At 38.9% G+C, this 20,959-nt stretch overlaps 2 protein-coding genes across 3 annotated transcripts in view; both read left to right on the top strand.

Moving 5' to 3' along the window:
• Positions 1–261: 261 nt before the first annotated feature.
• Positions 262–15,721, top strand: LOC143186899 (ubiquitin carboxyl-terminal hydrolase 31). The gene is made up of 4 exons (XM_076390747.1): positions 262–1,308; positions 13,041–13,414; positions 13,985–15,395; positions 15,583–15,721. Exons 1-4 carry the CDS (start codon positions 439–441, stop codon positions 15,706–15,708), a joined length of 2,781 nt encoding a protein of 926 aa, XP_076246862.1. The 5' UTR covers positions 262–438; the 3' UTR covers positions 15,709–15,721.
• Positions 15,722–19,559: 3,838 nt separating this feature from the next.
• The window catches only part of Tty (tweety), a 45,030-nt gene continuing 43,630 nt past the window's right edge, over positions 19,560–20,959 (top strand). For both annotated transcript variants that reach the window (XM_076392896.1, XM_076392895.1), the window contains exon 1: positions 19,560–19,625. The gene's annotated coding sequence lies outside the window, so the exon portion shown is untranslated. The remainder of the gene's footprint in view (positions 19,626–20,959) is intronic.

The following is a 20,959-nucleotide window of genomic DNA, read 5'->3' as shown; positions in this document are numbered from 1 at the left end:
TAAGTCTTCAAACAAGAAACATTTAAATCTCCAAATACTGTCGATCCCATCGCTACCTCATTATCCCAAATAATTCCCTACTAATCCCACCGTCGGTAACCTACCGCTCCACCTTACCGACCTCACCCAATTTCCTCTTAAACCTCCCAGAGGTCGCGTCGCTCGCCCTCCCAAGCCACTTTCCCCTCACCAATCATACACAGTCCACGTCAAAGGCGTCATGAGATCGTGGAAGCCCGTTGATAAAAGGCAAATGGCCGCCGGAGCGTACGAGAGCGGGTTACGCGTATGACGTTTTTTCCGCGGTCAGTTGGCGACAGGTACGGGCAATGTAAACGGGAAACGCGTGTCGATCGTCGTTCGCGTCGAAGAAGCGAGTCGTGATGTGAACGGCCACGAGGCGGAAGCTTCGACGCACGTTGTTTCCGTTGGCCGGCGATGGATGGTGAGAAGACCAGTGCGGTGATGAAATCAGTGTCGGAGGGTGAGCTGGGCGTGGAAGAGGTTAAATCGTCCGAGTCGAGGACACGGGACTCCGCGACGCGTTTGAAGCGCACGTTCACGTTGCCGAGGAACCCGTTCCAGACCGCGGCCAGGATGTCGCGGCGGCGCAGCAAGCAGAATCGCGACACGAAAGACGGCGGCACGGCTGCCAAAGACAGGAACAATATGCAGCAGCAAGTGGAGAGCGTGCAGCAAAATATCAGCCGACTGCACGCGGGGCAAAGCTACCTGGAGAGGTCCGGCGCGAAGAAGGCGTTCCGCAGGCCATCGTGGAAGAAGTTCATCAACAAGATGGTCCAGCACATGTCGAGCGTGGGCATGCAGAGTCACAAGACGTCGCACAGGGACGACATCGGGTCCAGCGCCGGGGACATCAGGGTGCCACCGCCTAGGCCAGCCCATATACCGCCAGACAGGGTCCCAGGGGTCATAGGTTTGCGGAATCACGGGAACACGTGCTTCATGAACGCCGTGCTGCAGTGCCTCTCGCACACGGACATACTGGCCGAGTATTTCGTTCTGGACCAGTACAAGGTCGATCTGTCTAGACGAAACAAGCTGAACTCGAAGAAGTACGGGACGAAGGGCGAGATCACCGAGCAGCTGGCGCTCCTGCTCAAGGCCATTTGGAGCTGCCAGTACGACCCCGAGATGAGCACCGCGTTCAAGAGCGTCGTGGACAAGTACGGGAGCCAATACCGAGGCAACCTGCAGCACGACGCGCAGGAGTTCTTGCTCTGGCTGCTGGACAAAGTGCACGAGGATCTGAACCAGGCCACCAAAAAGAAGTACAAAATCATCAAGGTGAGAGAAAGATGGGCCTCGAGTTAGACGAATTGCGATTCACGCACGCCGATGTGCGTCCCCTCGCGTTGCGTGCTGCGAACAGGTTTGCGATTGTTCCCTGCAATTGATTACATAATACGGATAATCGTTAGACACGCTGAGTTGGTACTGAGTTAGTACTTGTTATGTCTGTAACTTTCTGCTGGGGATAGAGCGACGCTGTCGATGGAGGCGTGGAATGTTTGGGAGAGGCTTATTCCTTTCTTTCGGCTTTTGCGCGAATTAATGAGAATCGCGGCTCGCGCTGGCCTTGGTCGGGATTTTATTTACCGCTTCGAGGAATACGGAGGAGGTGACCGCGCGCGCGATCGCCACGAGGCCTTAACCTAAATTTATTTCGCGTTCGAAAATGTACGTGCCGCGCTTTCTGAACAGCCCTCCCTTGGAACCTTGTCGCGGTCGCGGGAAAGCGAACATTCCGGAAGAAACGAAGGGTAAACAGAGAGCTCGGCCGTTTGACGTTTCCCCTTTCGTTGAGTCAGCCCTACGAGATCTAAAGAATTGTGTGTATACATTGGGAACATGGCTTTTGATAACGGAGTCGCGTCTGCAGCAATGTTGACACTGATTAAAGTGGGGGATTAAAATATCGTACAATCTGGGTGTTTCCAATCGTTTTTCTTTTATGAAAGAAGGCTGTTTTAAAGATTTTGAACGCAACATTCTGAATTATATGAAAAATTGCTTTTTCACTAACTTCTACTTTTGTACGTGTTCTACTTTCTACTGTCTCTACCTTTTTGTATTTGATATTTCTAGTCTTCGTCTATGGATAGTAATTCTTTGCATGTTCAATTTGGTTATTGGAACATTTGAAATTCGCGCTTAAATTTCGATTGAAATGATCTATAAAAAAGGACATTTTTTTATAGAATTAATGAAAAAGAAATGTTTGTACTCGTCATTTTTTAATCGTACCTTTAAATAGAATCTATATTTCCCTTTTTGCTGGTCCTTATACGTGAAACGTCTTGAATATTTATTCATGGGAAGTACACATGTGTTCGAACGTCAAGCCATAATCAGGCGATCGTTTGTCAATAATCCCCACGGTGAACTTACATGTGAACAGTCACAGTAAACTCTTAAACTTTGATAATTCGTACAGCAGAATCATATTATCGTTATCTGTTATCTAATCTTAGTAGGAGTAATTGCAATTAGAGGAATTAAATCCTCTAAACTTTTACATATGTATTGAGATAATTGGCCGTGACCGTGCGAACAATTACACTCCCATACGCCTATTAAACATGGCGAATGCACTGAGCATTTGAGACACATGCGTAAATAATAAAGCGTTCGTGGTTCCCAAAGAAGGTGGAACATTTGTTACAGTGCGGGGCTGGTGACACTTGAAAACTAAAAATAGTCGACACTCAATGAGCTCGAACTTGGACAACAAAACGGTTTTTGTGTCAATGCATCACGTAGAATGGACGGATGAAGTGGTAGAGGAATAGGGAGAACAACAGACAAGACGAATTTTAGTTTGATGATTCACCGCGCAAGATGTTCAAGTGATAAATGACGTAACAAGAAAAAAATACGCAGCACGTGTGCCAATTAATCATTGACTTCGTGTACATGTCAAATACTTGCGCATTGTTCGATCGAAGATCTTACGTCAATAGTTTCTTTTCATTTCTATTCCTTTTCTTTTTCCATTTTATTTATTTTTTTCTTCTTATTTTTAATGGTACTCAATTCCTTAGGTTTAAAGGTTTCTTGTGTCCTGAGGGCGCTGCATTCGCTTAACTAAACCATATAAACGACGACGTGGTTGTGATTACATGAACGGTGAGGTAACAAGCGAGAAAAAATGTCTATAAACGGACTCGTGAACGTGAATCACCTCTCGAATATAATGAAACAGAATCCAGAGCACTAACCGGTACAGATCGAAAAAAATATATTGAATGCGGGTACAGTAGGACCTAGATTAACCGAATATTAATTAGTCATAGAGTCTGGTACTAGTTTTTTTATTTGTCACTGTATTCACAAGTATAACAGTAGAAGTTTCGTTGAAATCGATACCATGATTTAATAGTATGCTACAGAAAGGAAAAAATTATACCCAGGTTCCACTGTACTTTTTTGAGAGCTAAATTATTTGATTCTTTTTATTATTTTGAATAACTTTGTTCTCTGTCATGAAATTGAATACTTTTTAGACATGACAGAAGACAGTAGTAGGCGGACCAGTTCGCTAAGTAACTCTCAACCTTATTGATATCCTTCTTACGTAATATGTGTGACTAATAATTGTACAAATGTTGTTACACTTCTTATGGATATGGAAACGCAGTTGTACACATTTGCGTGAACAATTTACTACTAGATACTTTTAGTGTAAACATTAATCACTTAGAGACAGTTGCATGGTCGACAGAAGAGAAAACGTTTGTGAAATTGCTCTACTGGTTTCGCTTCCAGGCAATTACTTCTCTAGTGCGACTAACAACTGCTGCGAATTAACGTAGTAAAATTGAATCTCTAATTATCTAAATAACAGAATTCCATCTTGATGCGTGTGCATACTTTCTACTTCACGGTGAGCTCTGTCGGTAAAGTGCCACTGTTCAGTTTCTTATCGCCTTCATCTCTTTCTGTATCCCCTCCACGTACTTTTCACCTTTCGGTTTTACTTTTCTTCTTTACTCCACTTATCCAACACAAAAGTGGGAACTTTTCCAATACAATACGTCGGGAATAGTATGCAAGTCCTCAGCATCGTAATACCGCTGAACCTCAGTTACTTGAGTCTTATGAGAAAAATTAAAAAGTTCGAATTATTGCGGTTTCGTCTTATCCAAGTTTTGGAGCATAAAAGGTAGTTTTCGAATTGTAAAAACTTAAAAACGACAAATTCTAGTTTTAGGATTATTTATTATACCTGTCGACTTATAGAGATTGTTTCCATAAATTCCAGTTACAGAGTTCCTATTTCACATGTATTTAATTACATGTGTAGTGAATGAATTCGAATGCCACTCTGTGTAATTTTCGATACACGAATATATCCATTGCACGTGTGCACGTGTAAATTCGTGAAGTGAAAACGTCTGACAAGTGGGAGGTTTTTGAATCAAAGAAATCTCAGTCTCGTTGAGGGCCGTTTGATGCGATCGTCGAATTAATACTAAAAAAAACATGAATTGGAGTAACTGATTTCAAAACTTCACGTCTGCGTTAACTGTCCATGTATGTATTTAAATATCCGTGTACACGTGTATTAAGAACACAGATTTTTAATCTCTTAATACACTGTACACATGTATTTTAATACACGAGCAAAACCGTGATCTCTACCATAGAAGTAAAACAACACAGGCGGTAAATAACTTGAATTAAAGTTCATATTCCAATTTGCAGGAGTTCTCATCACAAAACGGAAGGGAATGAACAAACTTGTAATTGTAATCTCACAGAAGTTAGAGTTGCCGAAGTTCGACTGTACAACATCGTGCAGAGTGCTCAAGTCGGTTCCAAGAAACCTAAACATAGAAAGAATTCGTTTGTAATGGACCGCGTCCTCCCGCGATAGCCATGTTTTTTCTACGTCCCATATCTCCCTTTTTCCGCATCTCGGTTAGCAGTGTCGTTTGTCATCTTGCGTCCTCTTTCAATCGACGCCGTCTCTCGAAACGTTCGACATATTTACCATAATTTATTGTCGACCCAACTTCTTTCCCTTCTCGCGTTGCGTCCCATGAGTATCAACCGGGCCCCCTTCGCTATTTTATCAGCCATTTCTTGCGCTCGGGCAGAGTGTTTGCCAAGCATCAGATAAGGAAGCGATCTTCGCTGAACGAGTCGATAATCCAGATCCAGGAGCCCTGTAGCTTGTTAACGCTGCCTCGTGCCACTTTTTCGTAACCAGTTCTTTCCTCAAGTGCCCTTCGACAGACAGGTTGACCGACTTCCCCGAAACTAGTCGACGGGGGAGCCTTGAAAATTCGAACATCCTCACTTGGAAATGTCGACGCCACCGTAGAAAGTCGCCTTCCCTTCCACGCGAAGACTGAAAATACTTCTATCGCCACGATTAATCGTGCCACTTACAAGTATCCCATTGCTTTCACCTGATAAGATATTTCGTATTGTCATCGAGCACACTTGTGACGACAATTGTCGATAATTAAGCTTCTGTGCAAAATTGATAAATTGGATGAAATAATAGGAGAGATAAAATATATATGTATGTTAACGCAGTCTTCGCGCAGTGTCGTGTGACCGTGTTACGCGAGTTGCGCGGGAAAACTTAATTTTTGAATTTTCGAAAATTCCATAATGTATTATCTGTTAATAATTTTTCTGTGTGTAATATTTCTCTGAAAAATACAGTTTGTGTTTATTTCACGAGAATCTATCAAGATATCAGAAACAAATTTTCGGAAATATTGATTTCGGTCTTTTTACTGCGCTCTCGCGTGTCTCAACAGTTTTGTGAATTCGGTCACACAGGCGCAAAGCTGAGCATACAGTTGTCAATGAATCGACACCTTGAAGGGCGTCCCAGAGACAAGTTCGACGCGTCTCAAAATGCATGGAACCACTCGAGCACGTGCTTCAACGAGGATGCCACATACTGTTGACCTTGCGATAAGATCGTTAGCTCTTGTCGCGTTAAAATTAGGATAGGCGTTCTGTTTAGCTCGAGATAGGCCCTGCTGACGTTACTGATAAAACTCTCACGTATCGTCGCGTTGCGTGAAAAATTCGCAAATGAATTGGTTCATAGCGGCGCCACGAGCCGCCGAGGACAAAAACCTTAATTAATATAAGAAAAAGTCGCTGCGTGAATAATTGATCGTTCCAGGCCATATCCCTCGGCAACGAGACACGTAAACGAACGATTTGTTGTAACTTCATTTCCATAATTAAATGAGCCGAAGGTTAATCAGTTTAACCGTGTTGGACGTTCAAACGGAATCGTCAGATACGTCAATTACCACCACATTCTCTCTCGCATCGGCTATCGCCACCATCCCCAACCCATTGTCAGTCGAACAATTTACTACACAGCTCCCGTTACGCAGAGATTCCATAGATTGCCCGAGAAACAGCTTCATCGCGGCTTCGCCATTATTTACTGTTCCGTTCTGTTTGCTCAATCGTGTCGCCCGAGGCGCTCGCGAGCAAGAACCACGGCGTCCTTTAATTGATCGCATTACGATTCTCATTATCGATGCTTCTACTCTCGGCTCAAGTTCTTCTTCGAATTTTTCTGCCGCGACATTTGCAATTCCCCAGCGTTTGAATTTATTCAACGCCTTATTTTTATCTGTCATTCATTGCGTATGTATTCGTGTCGAAGGACGGCCGTGAAATTGGGAAGGAGGAGATTATCGAACGAGTCTAGTATTTTAAATTGAGACATTTGTGTAGTATTAAATATTAATGTTTCTATTCGTCTAGACCTCTTCTATCTGTTAGAACAAATTTGAATTCTTTTATGGTGCTGATTATTATTTTCAGGAAGGGTTTTGGGATACATCTTATTTCGCAATATTGAATTTCGTTGTGCATAATTTATTGTGCGTTAAGAGAACTATAAATATGCAGATGCTATTTTTCTTCAGGCAACGCTGATATCGAGTGGAATGTTTGATAAGCATTATGCAGGAAAGTGAGGAAAGATAATAAGTACAGTCAATTGTTTGTTGTCAAACAAGGATCGTTCGTTTGATTGTGAAATCTTTATTACGAGTCTGAAAGATCGTGTTCCCACAGGCTATTATGTTTTTAAAAATAGAAACAACCGACTCTGGTAGCATAACACCTCCGGTGACTTCGGCGCCACCATAAATTTTGTGTTTGATTTTGAATGTCCCTTGCTTAAACTCGTCTCGTTGCATTGCAAAATTTCTGAACACGAGTGCGTTTCAGGAAACTTCAGTCACGAAAGCTTAGGCCTACAAACACGAATCGTCACGTCACTCTTGTCGTCTCTTTTCCATTTGAAGTTTTTGTAATAAATCCTTTTGCGTTGTCGAGACGAACTATTCGCGTTTCAAATAGCGTGACATACTATCATATATCCATAACGTTTATCTTTCCTCGAAGCGTTATGAAAATGCACCTTTCAGTGACAAAAACGTCGAGATTGGTAAACATATTTTATGATAGTTATTGCATGGAACTGTCGGCCAGGTTTCCGCTAAACTTGACACAGAATGAAGTTGGAACAACCATGCGATGAGCGTGGCCAGTACCGTAACAACGATTGACCTTGAACGGGGCCACTGCGTGTTTCAGTCATCCTAGAACCGTTTCATAAAACACGGTCAGCGTGACGTTTCTTGTATAGTCTTCATTGATGGATCGTTTTTCCAATTGCGAGAATAGCTTGGATTATAAATCGAAGAACTGCTGGTGTCGTTAGATTCTGAGTCACCCAACTGCGTAGAGTACAATATTATTTATAATTTATGACAAACATAAAATTAAATTGTTCATAGTGTGCGTCGTTTTTAACAATATTTTACTTGACAATGAGAACCTCTGTTATATGCATTCGCTTATTTTGAGGTGATCAAACGGAGTGCATGAGAGTGTAACACTATACTTCGTGGAATCCAACAAATTGGTCGCCGAGATATAAATATTTTTTCACGATTAGCAGGATGACCGATGAGTTCAAATTTCAAGGTTAAATATTTATCGAACGCTCACGTGATTCCTTAAGAATTTAGTGATAATCCTTAACACGTGTGTGGATTCCTAGTAGATAGATGAAGAAACTTTAGAAAGTAAATGGAATTCAATCAATGCAATGCGTTTGGAATTATCATTTATCGATAATAGAAATCATACCTAGTTAATATTTTATAAATTTACTCTGTTTGTCTATGCTGTTTGTCGGCCGAGTTCGTGAACTTTTAACAATGACTCACGAGTCTGAAAATAAATGAGTCTGGAGCTTTTCTGGCACGGCAGCGAACGACTGCTGTTTGTAAATACGCAAATCATTGCTGATTACAAAATCTGCTGATAAAATTAATTCGATACGCTAATCGTTTGCATCGACTCGAACGATGCACCGATCTTTCTTAGTTTTCATCTTAATTACAGACCCAATTATAGATCAGTACGGCCGTAGCGACCTTCGTGCACGGTTATGCACACTGCACACTGAATCATAATATCGAATCAGTTACATATGCCTCTTCCTTTATAATTATTACTGATGAGTACTAAATAATCCTGATGAAATTTTGTCGAATCACCGACGAATTTTATATTCTTAAAAATGGCATAAAAGAAAGATTGCTGAATACCAAAAGAAAATGTAATACTAAATCGCAGTAACAAATATTAAAATATTTTATTTCTAAATGAACACATTATTATTGTTTTTCATTTTTATAATATCGAAGGCAGCAGACGTGAATCGAAGTTTTTTATTTTTCAAGAAAGGATCTAGTCTAATAAAATATTTACGTTATTTTGAATAGGTGCATGCATATTTTAACATATTCTCCATACAAATTTGCGGGAACTGAGACAAGGTCTATTTCACAATACATAGTTGCAACAATGTGTTAAAAGTAATACAAAAAATTCTTTCACATTTGAAATTTTAATGACCGTGATTGTGTTTGCCGATATAAAGACGCCGATAATGGATTTAATAACTCGTAGACAATTGCTCTTTGCACCGTCTGTTTATCAACACCGATTAATGTCGACAGGACACGTTTATTCGGATTAAGTTCGTATCAGTCTTTCAGGCCACGCATACACAAATCGTCTCTGGAGTAAATCGATGCTTTAGGCGAACCTTTACCTCGATATTGTGTCATTAACATTAATGTGTAGCATCTATACGTGATCAGTGTGCATTGTATTTGCCAAGTGTTCGAACTTTGATGTCTACGATTCCACCGCAGAATAAATCTTCAATTTTTTGTTTCGTAACGTTCAGTGAGGACACCATACATGGATCTGAACCTGTTGACTAACGGGGGCTGTTCACCGTGACATCAACTTTGACTTTTTTCATGCCTCCGTAGGAGACATCGATAGCCACGAAATGGGGACACGTTAAGATTCCAACTATCAAAACACGTTGCAATGCGTTCCGTGCTTGTCAGGTCGGGAAGAAGTTAATTGCATATTACACGAGAGTCGCTGATTGCGACTGTTACGTAAAGAATGTTCAGCTGTAGCCAAACTTCCTGTGCTTTTGTTTCGCAATCGTATAGGAAGCGATTCATCGGCACGCTGGAATTTGTTGCGTATTTTTTGCAACGTCGACAACGTCCATCGTTGACTTCTTGTTTCCATTGAAAGAACGTATATCAAATGAAAACAATGAAATTCGAATCGAAACATATTTCGTCATTTACCTGGCAGGTTCGCTTCCTGCTCGGAAGGAATCTGTATCAGCTTTATCTTTGAAACAATGAGATTTACTTTTCAATGTTAATGGCTTCACATTGTGCACGTTTCCAAATATGGCGGAAGCAGTCGGGCCTAAGTCATTGAGATAGGGTTACCGACCGACTGACCAGGCTTGCCTAACCTTTATAACAGTACACGTGTACCAACTTGACATTGACCAATTGTGAATCGCGAATCGTAGCGTGGTCGTTACAACCTGTAAGCATTGAAAATTACTTCCGGCAACCGGATCGCGGATACATCCTGCGGATGGCCAACAGCTATCCTATTCCGTGCCTTTCAAATGCACGCTAAGTATTATCGATTTGACGGAGCGATTAAATCTGATTTGCGCGATGCAGAAGTTGAATTCTCCTCTCCGAATAAACTTTTGTTTTACTTGCTAAAAGTACATATAGAGCGATGTTATATGAGGGTTCAGTAATATAACTTCATATAGTTGTAATAACTTCATGTGAAAGACACCATTAATCATTCTAACGTTTAATGATTAATGAGCCTAGAGAGATCACAGCTTTAATAATTAGACCATGAATTTTTATGCATTTATGGAAAATTTTAATATTAATTGGACATAAGTAATCTGTAAAAATATACAGAATACTGAATGTAAAGTACACGTTGTAATTAAATTGTAGATGTATTTTTAAATTCATATTTTTGTAAACACATTTAGGGAAATGGAGCTTAACGATTTGTCTCATCCTTTAAATATTATAAAATGTATTTAACTTTTGATATTTTGTGCATTTTTGTATATTAAAGTTTCTCATAAGTACGTAAAGATCCACAGTCTAGTTACAATATTTGAAAGGTGAAATAAATCTTTCTGTAGTTATCATTTCTTTAACTGCATTTATGAAAATATCACTTTGTATAAACCTCCACTTATTTAATGAAAGCACGCGTCGCAAACGATGACCTCTTTTTCTTGAAAAGACTCTTTCAAAAAACGAGGGTCCCAGCCACCAACAGTTTGCGAAACTCTTCATCCCATAATGCTTATGTTTCTCGTGGTTTTGCGGTCGCGTAATAGTCACCTAAGAGCGGTTTGGAAACGACAATACGAAGGTCATAAAAACACAAGTTTCGTGATCTGGTTAGGTGAAGCCTTCCATATCCACCGAGCATTCTGCCCCGCGAATCCGTCGATCGGAAAGGGGGGCAGAGGAAGTGCACGCAGAAGCTTAAGATGGATCACTGAATACTACCGATGGAGTTAATTAAATTATCATTTGAAAATTTCCGATCGATATAAGTTATTCGACGTTCTTCCACAGAAACTGGAAATAGAATAAAAGTATGCACATATACTTCGCGAACAAATAAGATACAGTCGTATGATGCTCAAACAAATTGCTGAATATATTAGATATCAACATACAGGGTGTCCTAAAATACCTGATACGACTTCTACAAAGTCAAGTGTCCGAGCCTTCCGTTCTGGGCGTCTTTGGGAGAAATGATCAAGTATTTTGGGAACACCTTGTATTCGCGGTTATTGCTTGCTAAAAATATCGTTTTCGTTATTATCGTATATATCAGACGCAAACAAGCTTGGAAGTTTTAGCGAGTCGGCGACAATTGCCTGGTGTTTATTAGCATATTTCAGTTGCTTTTCTCTTTCTGTCGAGTCAGTTGCGAAACTGGAAACTGAAAATCCCGGTAGATGATTATTATTAGAATGAGTGCATTAGTACCTAACAATCGTCTTTGTGTACCTTGAATGATAAACTGATTTCGTGAATGTTTCGCGTTCCCTAGGAAATTTTTGTTGCATAAAGATTTGCACCTCGCGAATACTGAAATCTGCACCTTGGACAGTGACGGCACGATAGGCTTTTCTGAGTTAAAAGGAAGAACTTGCAATCTGTTTTAAAATTAACTCTACCATTTGAACAATGAGAATGATATCTTGAATAAAAATAAATTGAGACTTTATAATATTTCGATTTAATTCGTACTCTGAGATTGTTAATCTTTTGATTAGTATACATATATACTTATACATGTATAATTTCAAATGATTATTCAACCGATCGCATTTTTAGGATACGCTTTTCGTTTTTCATTTTTCGTTTTTTTTAATTTGCATGACAAAGTTGCTCGTTTGACTCTTCATCTTGTTTAACCTATCGATGACGTCAAACAAAAAGTTTCCAAACCTCTTCAATAACAGGCGCTCACACTTGTACTTGAGTATTTGCATTTTCGTCAAGCGTTATCGGTACGCTTGCGATTTCCAAGTTAACGATTAATTGTTTCGTCATTTACTTCTACTTCAGCGATAAGATCACTATATTTCTTAAAGATGTATCGTAAGAAATGTAGAAAATAAGTAGAATATAAATGATAAAAAGTTTGCATTGATTTTAAAAAACTTATATCTGTAGATGCTTGTAGGTTTTTATTGGCAATTTTTTTTAACCCTTGTGCATTGTAAATTCAGTTCAATTTAAATTTAATTTTAATCTTCAATTCTATTTTAATAAAAATTCAATATAAAATAAATTCATTACCTTTTAATAACAGTACTTTTAACGTGTAGACTGTTATATGAAATTATAATTTACACTAGTTAATACCATTGCATTTTGATTATAGTTTGAGCAAAAAGATTACTAGTAAATAAAGTAATTAGAGAAATAGATTTTTTTATACTTACAAAATTTTGAATATACATAGCATGTAATATAAAGGATGTACATACATGAAGTATGTTACATTGCTTTGGAATTTCCGTGATAAAAAGAAAAAAACACAGCTGCTTCGTGAAAGTTTGAAATTCTCAACAATTATGTCGCAAATAATACTGAATCCTATGATACCGTAACGAATTCCAGGCATCTTGGAACCGCAATGAAATCCGTTCAATTAACCATTGAAAGCAGAGCAAAATAATGGTCTACGCATTAGAAAGTTTCTCCGTTTTCTCTCGGAATGTCCACTCACCTCGTTTCCGTTAAATTAGTGCGCAATATGTGGGACAAGTAAAGAATAAGTCAAGCATCTATCGAATATCGAAAAAGTTTTGTGATTTACTTATAATTTCACATATCGCATCGGAAGTTGGGTAATATTTACGCGTCCCTGCACTACAACCCACCCATTTATCTTTAACATTCCTATCATAAGAAATTAATCCCTTAACCCATATTGCGTACAATATTGCTCCAATAAACGCATATTGATACGTTTATCTTGTTTAACTTCGATGTCAACAGAATTTTCATTCGTGTAAATCGATTTATTAAATTTTGATCGTTCTTTTTTTCCAGAATTCCTTCGGCAGACCAGATGACATCGTCGCGGCGGAAACGCTCGCGAATCATGTCCGCTGCAATAACTCATTCGTACACGCGGTGTTCCAAGCCCAGTTTCGGTCTAGTCTCACGTGTCCAAGATGCCATCGGCAATCGAACACGTTTGACCCTTTCCTATGCGTGTCGGTACCAGTTCCTCAAAATCACCGACAGATGAACCTTTTCGTGAATGTGCTGTACACGTCGCAGCAGCCTAGGCAAGTGAAGATCGGCGTCAGCGTGAACCAGTCGGCCAATGTGAGAGAACTTAGGGAAATTTTGGCTAGCGATACGGGGATCGATGAGAATCATATGTTGCTCACGGAAATCCACGACGAAGGATTTCATAGGTAGTTTGTCGTTTCTGAATAAACTAGGGTTCCCATAATGTTTTTTTAAAGCTGGGACATCGTAACATTTTTAATAAATAAATCTGGGACAATTTTTAAAACAGGTACACGTTAAAAATTAAGGAAACTCAAATAAATCTATTATATATTGTATTTTAAACATGGTACTGTTAAAAAAAATGGTAAAACTAGTGAAAATATACTTTTAAAAATAATTACAAATCTCAAATATAATTAGGAAAATTGCACTTTTCAAAAATAGACTATAGTCAAGTTCATATTTTAGATTCATCAGAATATTTATCAGGTTTTTATGAACCTGTTGAAGTAGTTTTTTTTCATCTGATATGTATATATAGAAATCAGCACAAACGTATTAAAATCCTTTACCTACAAATTTTTGTAGAAAAACAGAATATTTTAAATAAATTTGGTACATCGGGACAGTTTATCAAAAAAGGGATTGTCTCAGGAAAAGAAAAACGAATGGGAATCCTAGAAAAAAACTTTAATTGAAGTAAAATTCATGTTATGTATGTATCCCTAATCATTGTCCTCTATTTTTTACAGAACATTCTCGGATTGCCAACCTCTGTCTGTGATCACCGAGAATGATCCACTCTACTGTATAGAACTGCCACAGCTAAAGGAACCTACGGAACAGGCATACATCCTGTTAGTATGGATCAACGTCCTCGTCAAGGGAGACTTGAGGCAACGCTTTGGCAGTCCTTACACGATGCAAGTGTCGAGAGAAACGTCCTACGAAGACCTACAGAAACTTCTCTTGAAAGAGATGCACAGTGTTTTAGCTGACGATGTCCTCACATCCAGCCAGAGTCCAGGGCTGTTTAATATTCGAGTCGCGGACCCCGCAGCTACGCCTATTCAAGACGAGCATCCTTGCATTGATCCTTGTGTGGAACATCCTCTCTACACGGAGCAAATTGAGCAAGCATTGGCGCTTTGCGCCGATGATTCAGGACCTCAGCACGTAAAACTGATCCTGGAGTGGGATGAGGCTACTAAATGCAATATCATTCAGGATGATAGTGATCAGATCGAGGAGCATGCTAGCGTGAAGCAATTAAAAACGAACTCAGAACTGGGAGGAGCAGTTACTCTCGAGGAATGCTTTGATCTGTACACGAGAGCCGAGATATTAGGAGCAGAGGACGCATGGCACTGTCCTTACTGCAATAAGAAACAGGAAGTAGTCAAGAAGCTGGGACTTTGGTCGTTGCCTGATATCTTGGTCATTCACCTGAAGAGGTTCAGGCAGCAATCCAAACAGAGATCTACCTCTAAGTTGACCATGTTGGTCGATTTTCCCCTATACGGTTTCGACATGACCCCTCATCTGGCTCACAATGGAGTCCAGACACATAACAACGTTAGTAGTTTAGGTGGTTTGGGTTGGTCGCCTTGGAAAAAGCCCAGACCTCGACAACAGAACATCCCGAAGTATGATGAAAATGTGTACGACTTGTACGCGATATGCAATCATCATGGGCAGGATTTACAAGGCGGTCATTATACAGCGTTCTGTCGAAATCCGTATGACACTCAGTGGTACTGTTTCGATGACACTAGAGTGGAAGCTGTAAACGATACAAATCTAATCACGAACGCAGCGTATATGCTGTTTTATCAGCGAAGGGGTTTGACCAACAATTCGGGGAATTCATCAGCCGCTTCCACGAGTTCGGCTGGATCAGGGCTCGATCATTGGGTCTCGAAAATGCCACCGTTTTATTTTAACAACAAGACGAACAGTAATATAACGAACAATAATCAAAGTAAATCGCAAGAAATACTGTGTCAAGAAAAGATTGTGGAGGAGAAAAATATGACGAATTTCAATAGAGGGTGTCGCAACTATGCCACTTTGCAACCGAAGAAGAGGAACGTTGCCACCGAAACAGACATTGGGCAGATTGATCACTACTCGGATGACGAAGCACCTTGCAGAAGGGAGTGGGTAAGTTGGAAAGAATTTATAAAATATTTTAAGTGAATTCATTTATGTAGCTCTTGAACACTTAACTTAATTGCTTCTTATCTTGTAAAACAAAATTATATCTAGTATCTCTTGTAATTATCTGCTGATATTATCCTTTCAATTAGGAAGATTAAAATTATGTCTAACTTTATATCTGTCTTTTCAGGCGTCACCAAAACCTGCTCGAAAAATGTCATCCATTACGTTAACACCGCACGTACCGCAGCCCACAATAATTCACAATGCCAGTAGTGATCCAGATACGACGATAATACACGAATCAACGTTGTAACACACAATTTAAGCCAGATCCGATCTGGCTGGAGCAACGCTCAATGTATAGTGCCTGGAATATGGTGTGTCGTAGAATGTTCAAGAACATTAAGCTAGCTGAACGTTGTAAAAGCGATTTCTTATGAAATTTAAGAATTTATTAATTTCCTATTCAGAAGGAAATCGTTATAGTTCGTCTAGGGAGAAACTAGGTCTATCGGTCCGAATTTCTACGTAAGAATGATTTCTTTTGTATTAGATATCCCTTGATATTATTTCAAAGAAAAAATTATATGACGTACGACGAATGTATCTTGAGGAATGCGAGCGAAACTCGAGGCATTAGTGATTTTTGTAATTTATAACGTGTTTGTATACAGGTTGTGTGAAGTGTATTGTACATTGTAAGCGTTAGGAGACTTTTTAAGAAAAGGACGAATATTATATTTCAGTATATTGAGAATCACGAATCCCTCATTTCGAGTCATCTATTGTTAATATCGTAGATGTTCAACGCAATAGGTAATCTATTCTACATGTGTCCAGAAAGAATACGCATTCGTGTCAAAAAATTTCTGCATGGTTTTATTAAATACGGGCCAATGATGTATGTACTGATTAGAATATGAACGCAAATGTCGTTCGTATTGTGTTGCAATGAAAACTATGACAATAACTTAAGTCTTGAATAAAGGCTACGTGTGTTTATGGTAACTCCGTTTTCCAAGGTGATTCTTCTCTGGACATACTATGTAGTTGCTAAACCATTGCTTTGAATCTATGCTTAACTATAATATTTATATCATATTTGTATCACCCACTAGTGGCCTTATCTCAGTAATTAATACCGATATGTAATTTGCAATCTTATAAGCATACGTACTACTTCAAGAGCGTTTTATTATTGATATACGACAATGCATTATGAAAGCCACCAAACGTTGCACGTATATTGCCAACCATACTTTTGATTCGCGTGTGAATCGACGACCAAGAAAATATACTTCCACTGTTGCCCCCCTGTTCTTCCTACGATTGGCACAATTGAATGCGATCATATTCAAGATAGGAAGCATGTTGGCTAGAGACAGATATAGTGGCTTTCTTTATCATCTAATGATCTTTTCTTTCTTCGATCATTCAATACTCTTAATTTCCCAATTGTAACGATCATTCCACTTAGGTGTGTCTAATGAAAAGCGACGGAAAGCGCAAGCATGAAAGTGAAACAAATTTATAGATATATTATACATATATACATATATGCACACATGTATAATTAGCGAATGAAAGATATTTAAGTTATTTTAAAAGTAACATTTATTACTAGTCACATGTATCATGAGGGTAGCGAGAATGTAAGAATGAATGAGTTGGACTGTTTATTAGTCTGAATGAAATTAAACCAAGGAGTTAGGAAATACACTACTCGTAAATCAATTTTTATAAGGTATTCTAAACACTTAAGCATATCGGTTTTAATGCCATCTCTGCGTAAATTGATTTTTACAATGAACTTTCACATCAAGTGCCATGATAACAATAAAAGAGCAATGCTCACGCGATTTCAACATTTTCTCCCTTGGACATTAGAAATTAATTTCTGTTTTCAAATTTAGCAGCTAACTTGTAACCTAGATTGAGAAAAACTACATCTAAACATCTTGAAGTATTTCCTCTATTGTCAAATTATTGCAAGTGCCCAAGTAAACTTGATTAACTCTTTGAATAATTACACATACAATATTTTTATGAATTTTTAGGACACTTAATAAACTATCCAATCGAATGGGTGTGTAAATGCGCATGATAGGAAATAGAAGAGAGAAAGAACGATTATCGCTACCCTTCATTCTTATATGATTTTAGAAATGCATTCATGTTAATTGACTGAGGGATACATTATTATTCGTATTATTGCTACTATTTTGTTGGAATAGAGAATGTAAATATATATAAAAAGAGAGAGGAAAAGAGAGACAAAATGTCATTCCATTCGATGCACGCTGCGCTATGTCAGTTTTGATCTATAATTCTTATATTTCATTTTTTAACATTGTTCAAGTCTCGTGTAATTTATCTTGCTTCTATTGATTTTTATAAAATTTTAAATCCACTAGACAGAAAAAAAACTATTGACCGACGTTCTCAATATTATCGAACAAATAATTTATGAAGATTATCGAAATACGTTCAAAATATTCATTGAAAATGTAACAAAAAGATAACGAATATTGTAATGTCCAGTCGATTTTATTTTAATCAACGATTCGTGAGGCATAGACAGTAGACAATTAGAAGGCAAAGTTAACGTCGAAACGAAACATTGTACAATATTATTAATTAGTCAAGGCTAATGTAAAAAGTTTATAAATAATTAATGATAAACGAAGCGTACTATACAGAGATTTGTCAATAAAAGTTAATATTCATACGTGAAATATCTGGTTAACTCAATAATTGGAGAAAAAGATCGATCATGTATTTGGCTATTATTTGCATTAAAATTCAATTTTAAAACGTACATTGCTATTGGAAATGTAACAATCCCTAAAGCATGATTTAATTTAAGTCTAAACTAAACATTAAATGATATTTTTGGTAATTGTAACATCAATATAAAAATTGCGCAATTCAGTTATAGTACCATGCCATCTCTTGTCTCTTCTCACAGGTATAAAAATACATGAAGACTTACTCTGTAGATAAGATAAACATTTTCAGTCAGCAGCATGAAAATTTCTAATATATGCAAAACCAGTTACTTCTTATTACATTATTCGTGTACCGGGGAAAAATAATTATATAAAAAGTACATTAAACTGCCGTTATATTTGCATTCCTACTTACTTTATCAGGGCACATAGAATAAAAAGACTCGATCGGTAATATCGAATTTAATTCCAACTATCTATGTGAATTCATTAGAACCGTAATTAAAAAATATAGAAGCATTTCAGGCTCGTAAAACTGAAATGACCATATACATTTTATTTTTCCTTTTTGCATATAATACTATTCTACGGTACATCAAAATTCGTAGGATATTCTTTGCATAGTAGAGTAAAGAGATTCAAACAGTTTCTACGTTGTCTACTCCGATAAGTAACTTCGTTTCATAGTAGCGTCACAAAGAAAGCCTTTATTATTCGCTACGACCTTACTAATGGAAGTTTCGCTCTCTCTATACTAGCCAACGTCATCAATACATTAAATTGAGACATGTACTAAAAGACTTTCATTAACAATAATTACCTCGCACTAAACAAGAAATTTATATAATAAAATAAATCATACAAATATAAATACATGCACTAGTAGTTTCATACTGAAATTTGAAACTCTTAGTTGGAAACCTCAATTAACCCATATATATGATTGTAAACGTCTAGGTTCTTTGTTAATCGGGGTTTCAATTGTTTGGCAAAATGAAAATAAAAGTCTAACAAAGTTTGAAGGATTGAAAATTAAAAGCACACTTTAGTTTCAAAATTTTATTTTCTAAGTCTGCTACATTTAGATTCTACTTATTTGCAATTTTATTCGACATAAGAAGAAATATATATACACAATACGTTGACGTATATTCAAATAAACCTAAGACGATTTGCCATCTGTCAGCCTGTTCGCACAGGCCATTAACAGCTTAAGACACTTTATTTAGCCCACTAAGAACATCTCAGAGATATCATCTAAATCCCTCCGATACGTTACTGGAATTCGTCTAAATTCATACGCGCGAGGTGTACACTCGTTTTGACTCCCGCTGTACGTCTTATGGGAGGAGATGGGATCGCGTGGTAGTACGCTGGGATTGGCCGTGGCGCCACCCCACTCCCCGAAGGCTCTCAGTCGAGTTCGGACCTTCGTCGGGTGTGGAGTGCGTGTCGTTCCGGTCTAGTGTCAGTGTTCAGAGCCACTCACAGAAAAACCAAGGTAAGAGACTCTTTACGCTTGACGCATATCCACAAAGGCGACCGCAACGTATATTTCCCTGTTCGTTCAACAATCGCGGCGAGCCTCGGCGCGAATCTCCCCGCGACTGAATAAAACGATCGCGTTCGCAGCCGATGTCGCGCGAATCGCCTGGAGTGTGGTCGCGGGGCGATCGAGTTTCAGTGATTCTTTTGCTCGCGTTCGAAATACGTCCGTACAGGTCCGAGTAACCGTCGTTCTTTTAACGAAAGCAACAACACGGGAGGACAGCGCCTCTCCCACGAGATAAGAGGGACAAAGACGGAACGTGGTGGCGCTCAGTGTCGTCTTCTCCGTGTGTACTCTCGGGATCGATACACATAGAGTACACACTCGGCGCGACGTTCGTTCGTTGGTGTGTAAGGTTACGGGGGTTCGCAACGGGATCCATGCGGGTGTGTTCGACTCTCTTCTCGCTTCACGCGTGCCTGTGTGCTGCGTGCGTGCCCCCTCGAGGGCGGAGGGTGGATTTTCGGCGTTAGTCGCGGAGCAAAAATTCAAAGAAATGGTGAAGTACGCGCCACGCTATGCGGGCGCCTCGTGAAACGCCACCCTCGCTGTCGAGGCAGGCGCGCCGGCGACCGACGTTGAAAAGAAACGCGTGAGAATGACAGGGAATACTGGCGAGGACGGTTGAGAGCGGGGGATTCGCCGTTTTCGCGTGCAGCACGAGCTGCGAGCCGACTTGTCGCGTAAGGGGTAAGAAAACTGTGATTGGCGTTTGGAAATGTGCAATAAGGGGCATGGGATTTGCACGATGTAGAGTCCTTGCTATTTCTATTGTCCTTTTCTTAATTATGTGTTGAGCCAGTGCTGTTGACTCGTTTCTCTGCGTCACTAATCGAAGAGAAGGGTAAACCACTTGCTAATGAACTTATTAACCTTAGGAAGACTAGAGAGGGTCGAACGTAGACTTCGTAAAATATACTAATTTGAGGTATTTCCTCTGGATAAAGAGTTTACAAAAAGTTATTTATTATGATATACATTCTTCCATTTGATACTCGAAGGTCTCCGTTGGAATAACTATAGTAGGATAAATATATAAGAAGTATAGATTGAGGAACTTCCTCCGAGGTGTCCGTCTGATGGCTGAAAGCTTACGATCGGTATTCCTAGGTTTAACGTGAGAAATGTTAAATTTCTTCTAAGTTTCTTACTAGAATAATAAGTCATGAATAAATCAACATTTTAGTTAAAAGAAAGAACATATATAAAGAGGATACAATTTAAGGAGTTATGTGCTAATACGCACGATAATTACAGCTTCCAATGTTTTCTGCACAGAATAACAG

Source organism: Calliopsis andreniformis, chromosome 2 (genome assembly GCF_051401765.1).
Source record: "Calliopsis andreniformis isolate RMS-2024a chromosome 2, iyCalAndr_principal, whole genome shotgun sequence".
Taxonomy (NCBI): Eukaryota; Metazoa; Arthropoda; class Insecta; order Hymenoptera; family Andrenidae; genus Calliopsis; species Calliopsis andreniformis.
Note: the sequence above shows the minus strand (reverse complement) of the source record. Positions and strands in the feature narration are given on the sequence as shown.

What these genes read in the sequence shown, in the direction of transcription:
- LOC143186899 (XM_076390747.1), top strand. Translation starts at nt 439, where the DNA reads ATGGATGGTGAGAAGACCAGTGCGGTGATGAAATCAGTGTCGGAGGGT. An exon ending in AGAAGTACAAAATCATCAAG is followed by an intron (nt 1,309 to 13,040) that starts GTGAGAGAAAGA and finishes CTTTTTTTCCAG; the next exon opens with AATTCCTTCGGCAGACCAGA. An exon ending in CACCTTGCAGAAGGGAGTGG is followed by an intron (nt 15,396 to 15,582) that starts GTAAGTTGGAAA and finishes CTGTCTTTTCAG; the next exon opens with GCGTCACCAAAACCTGCTCG.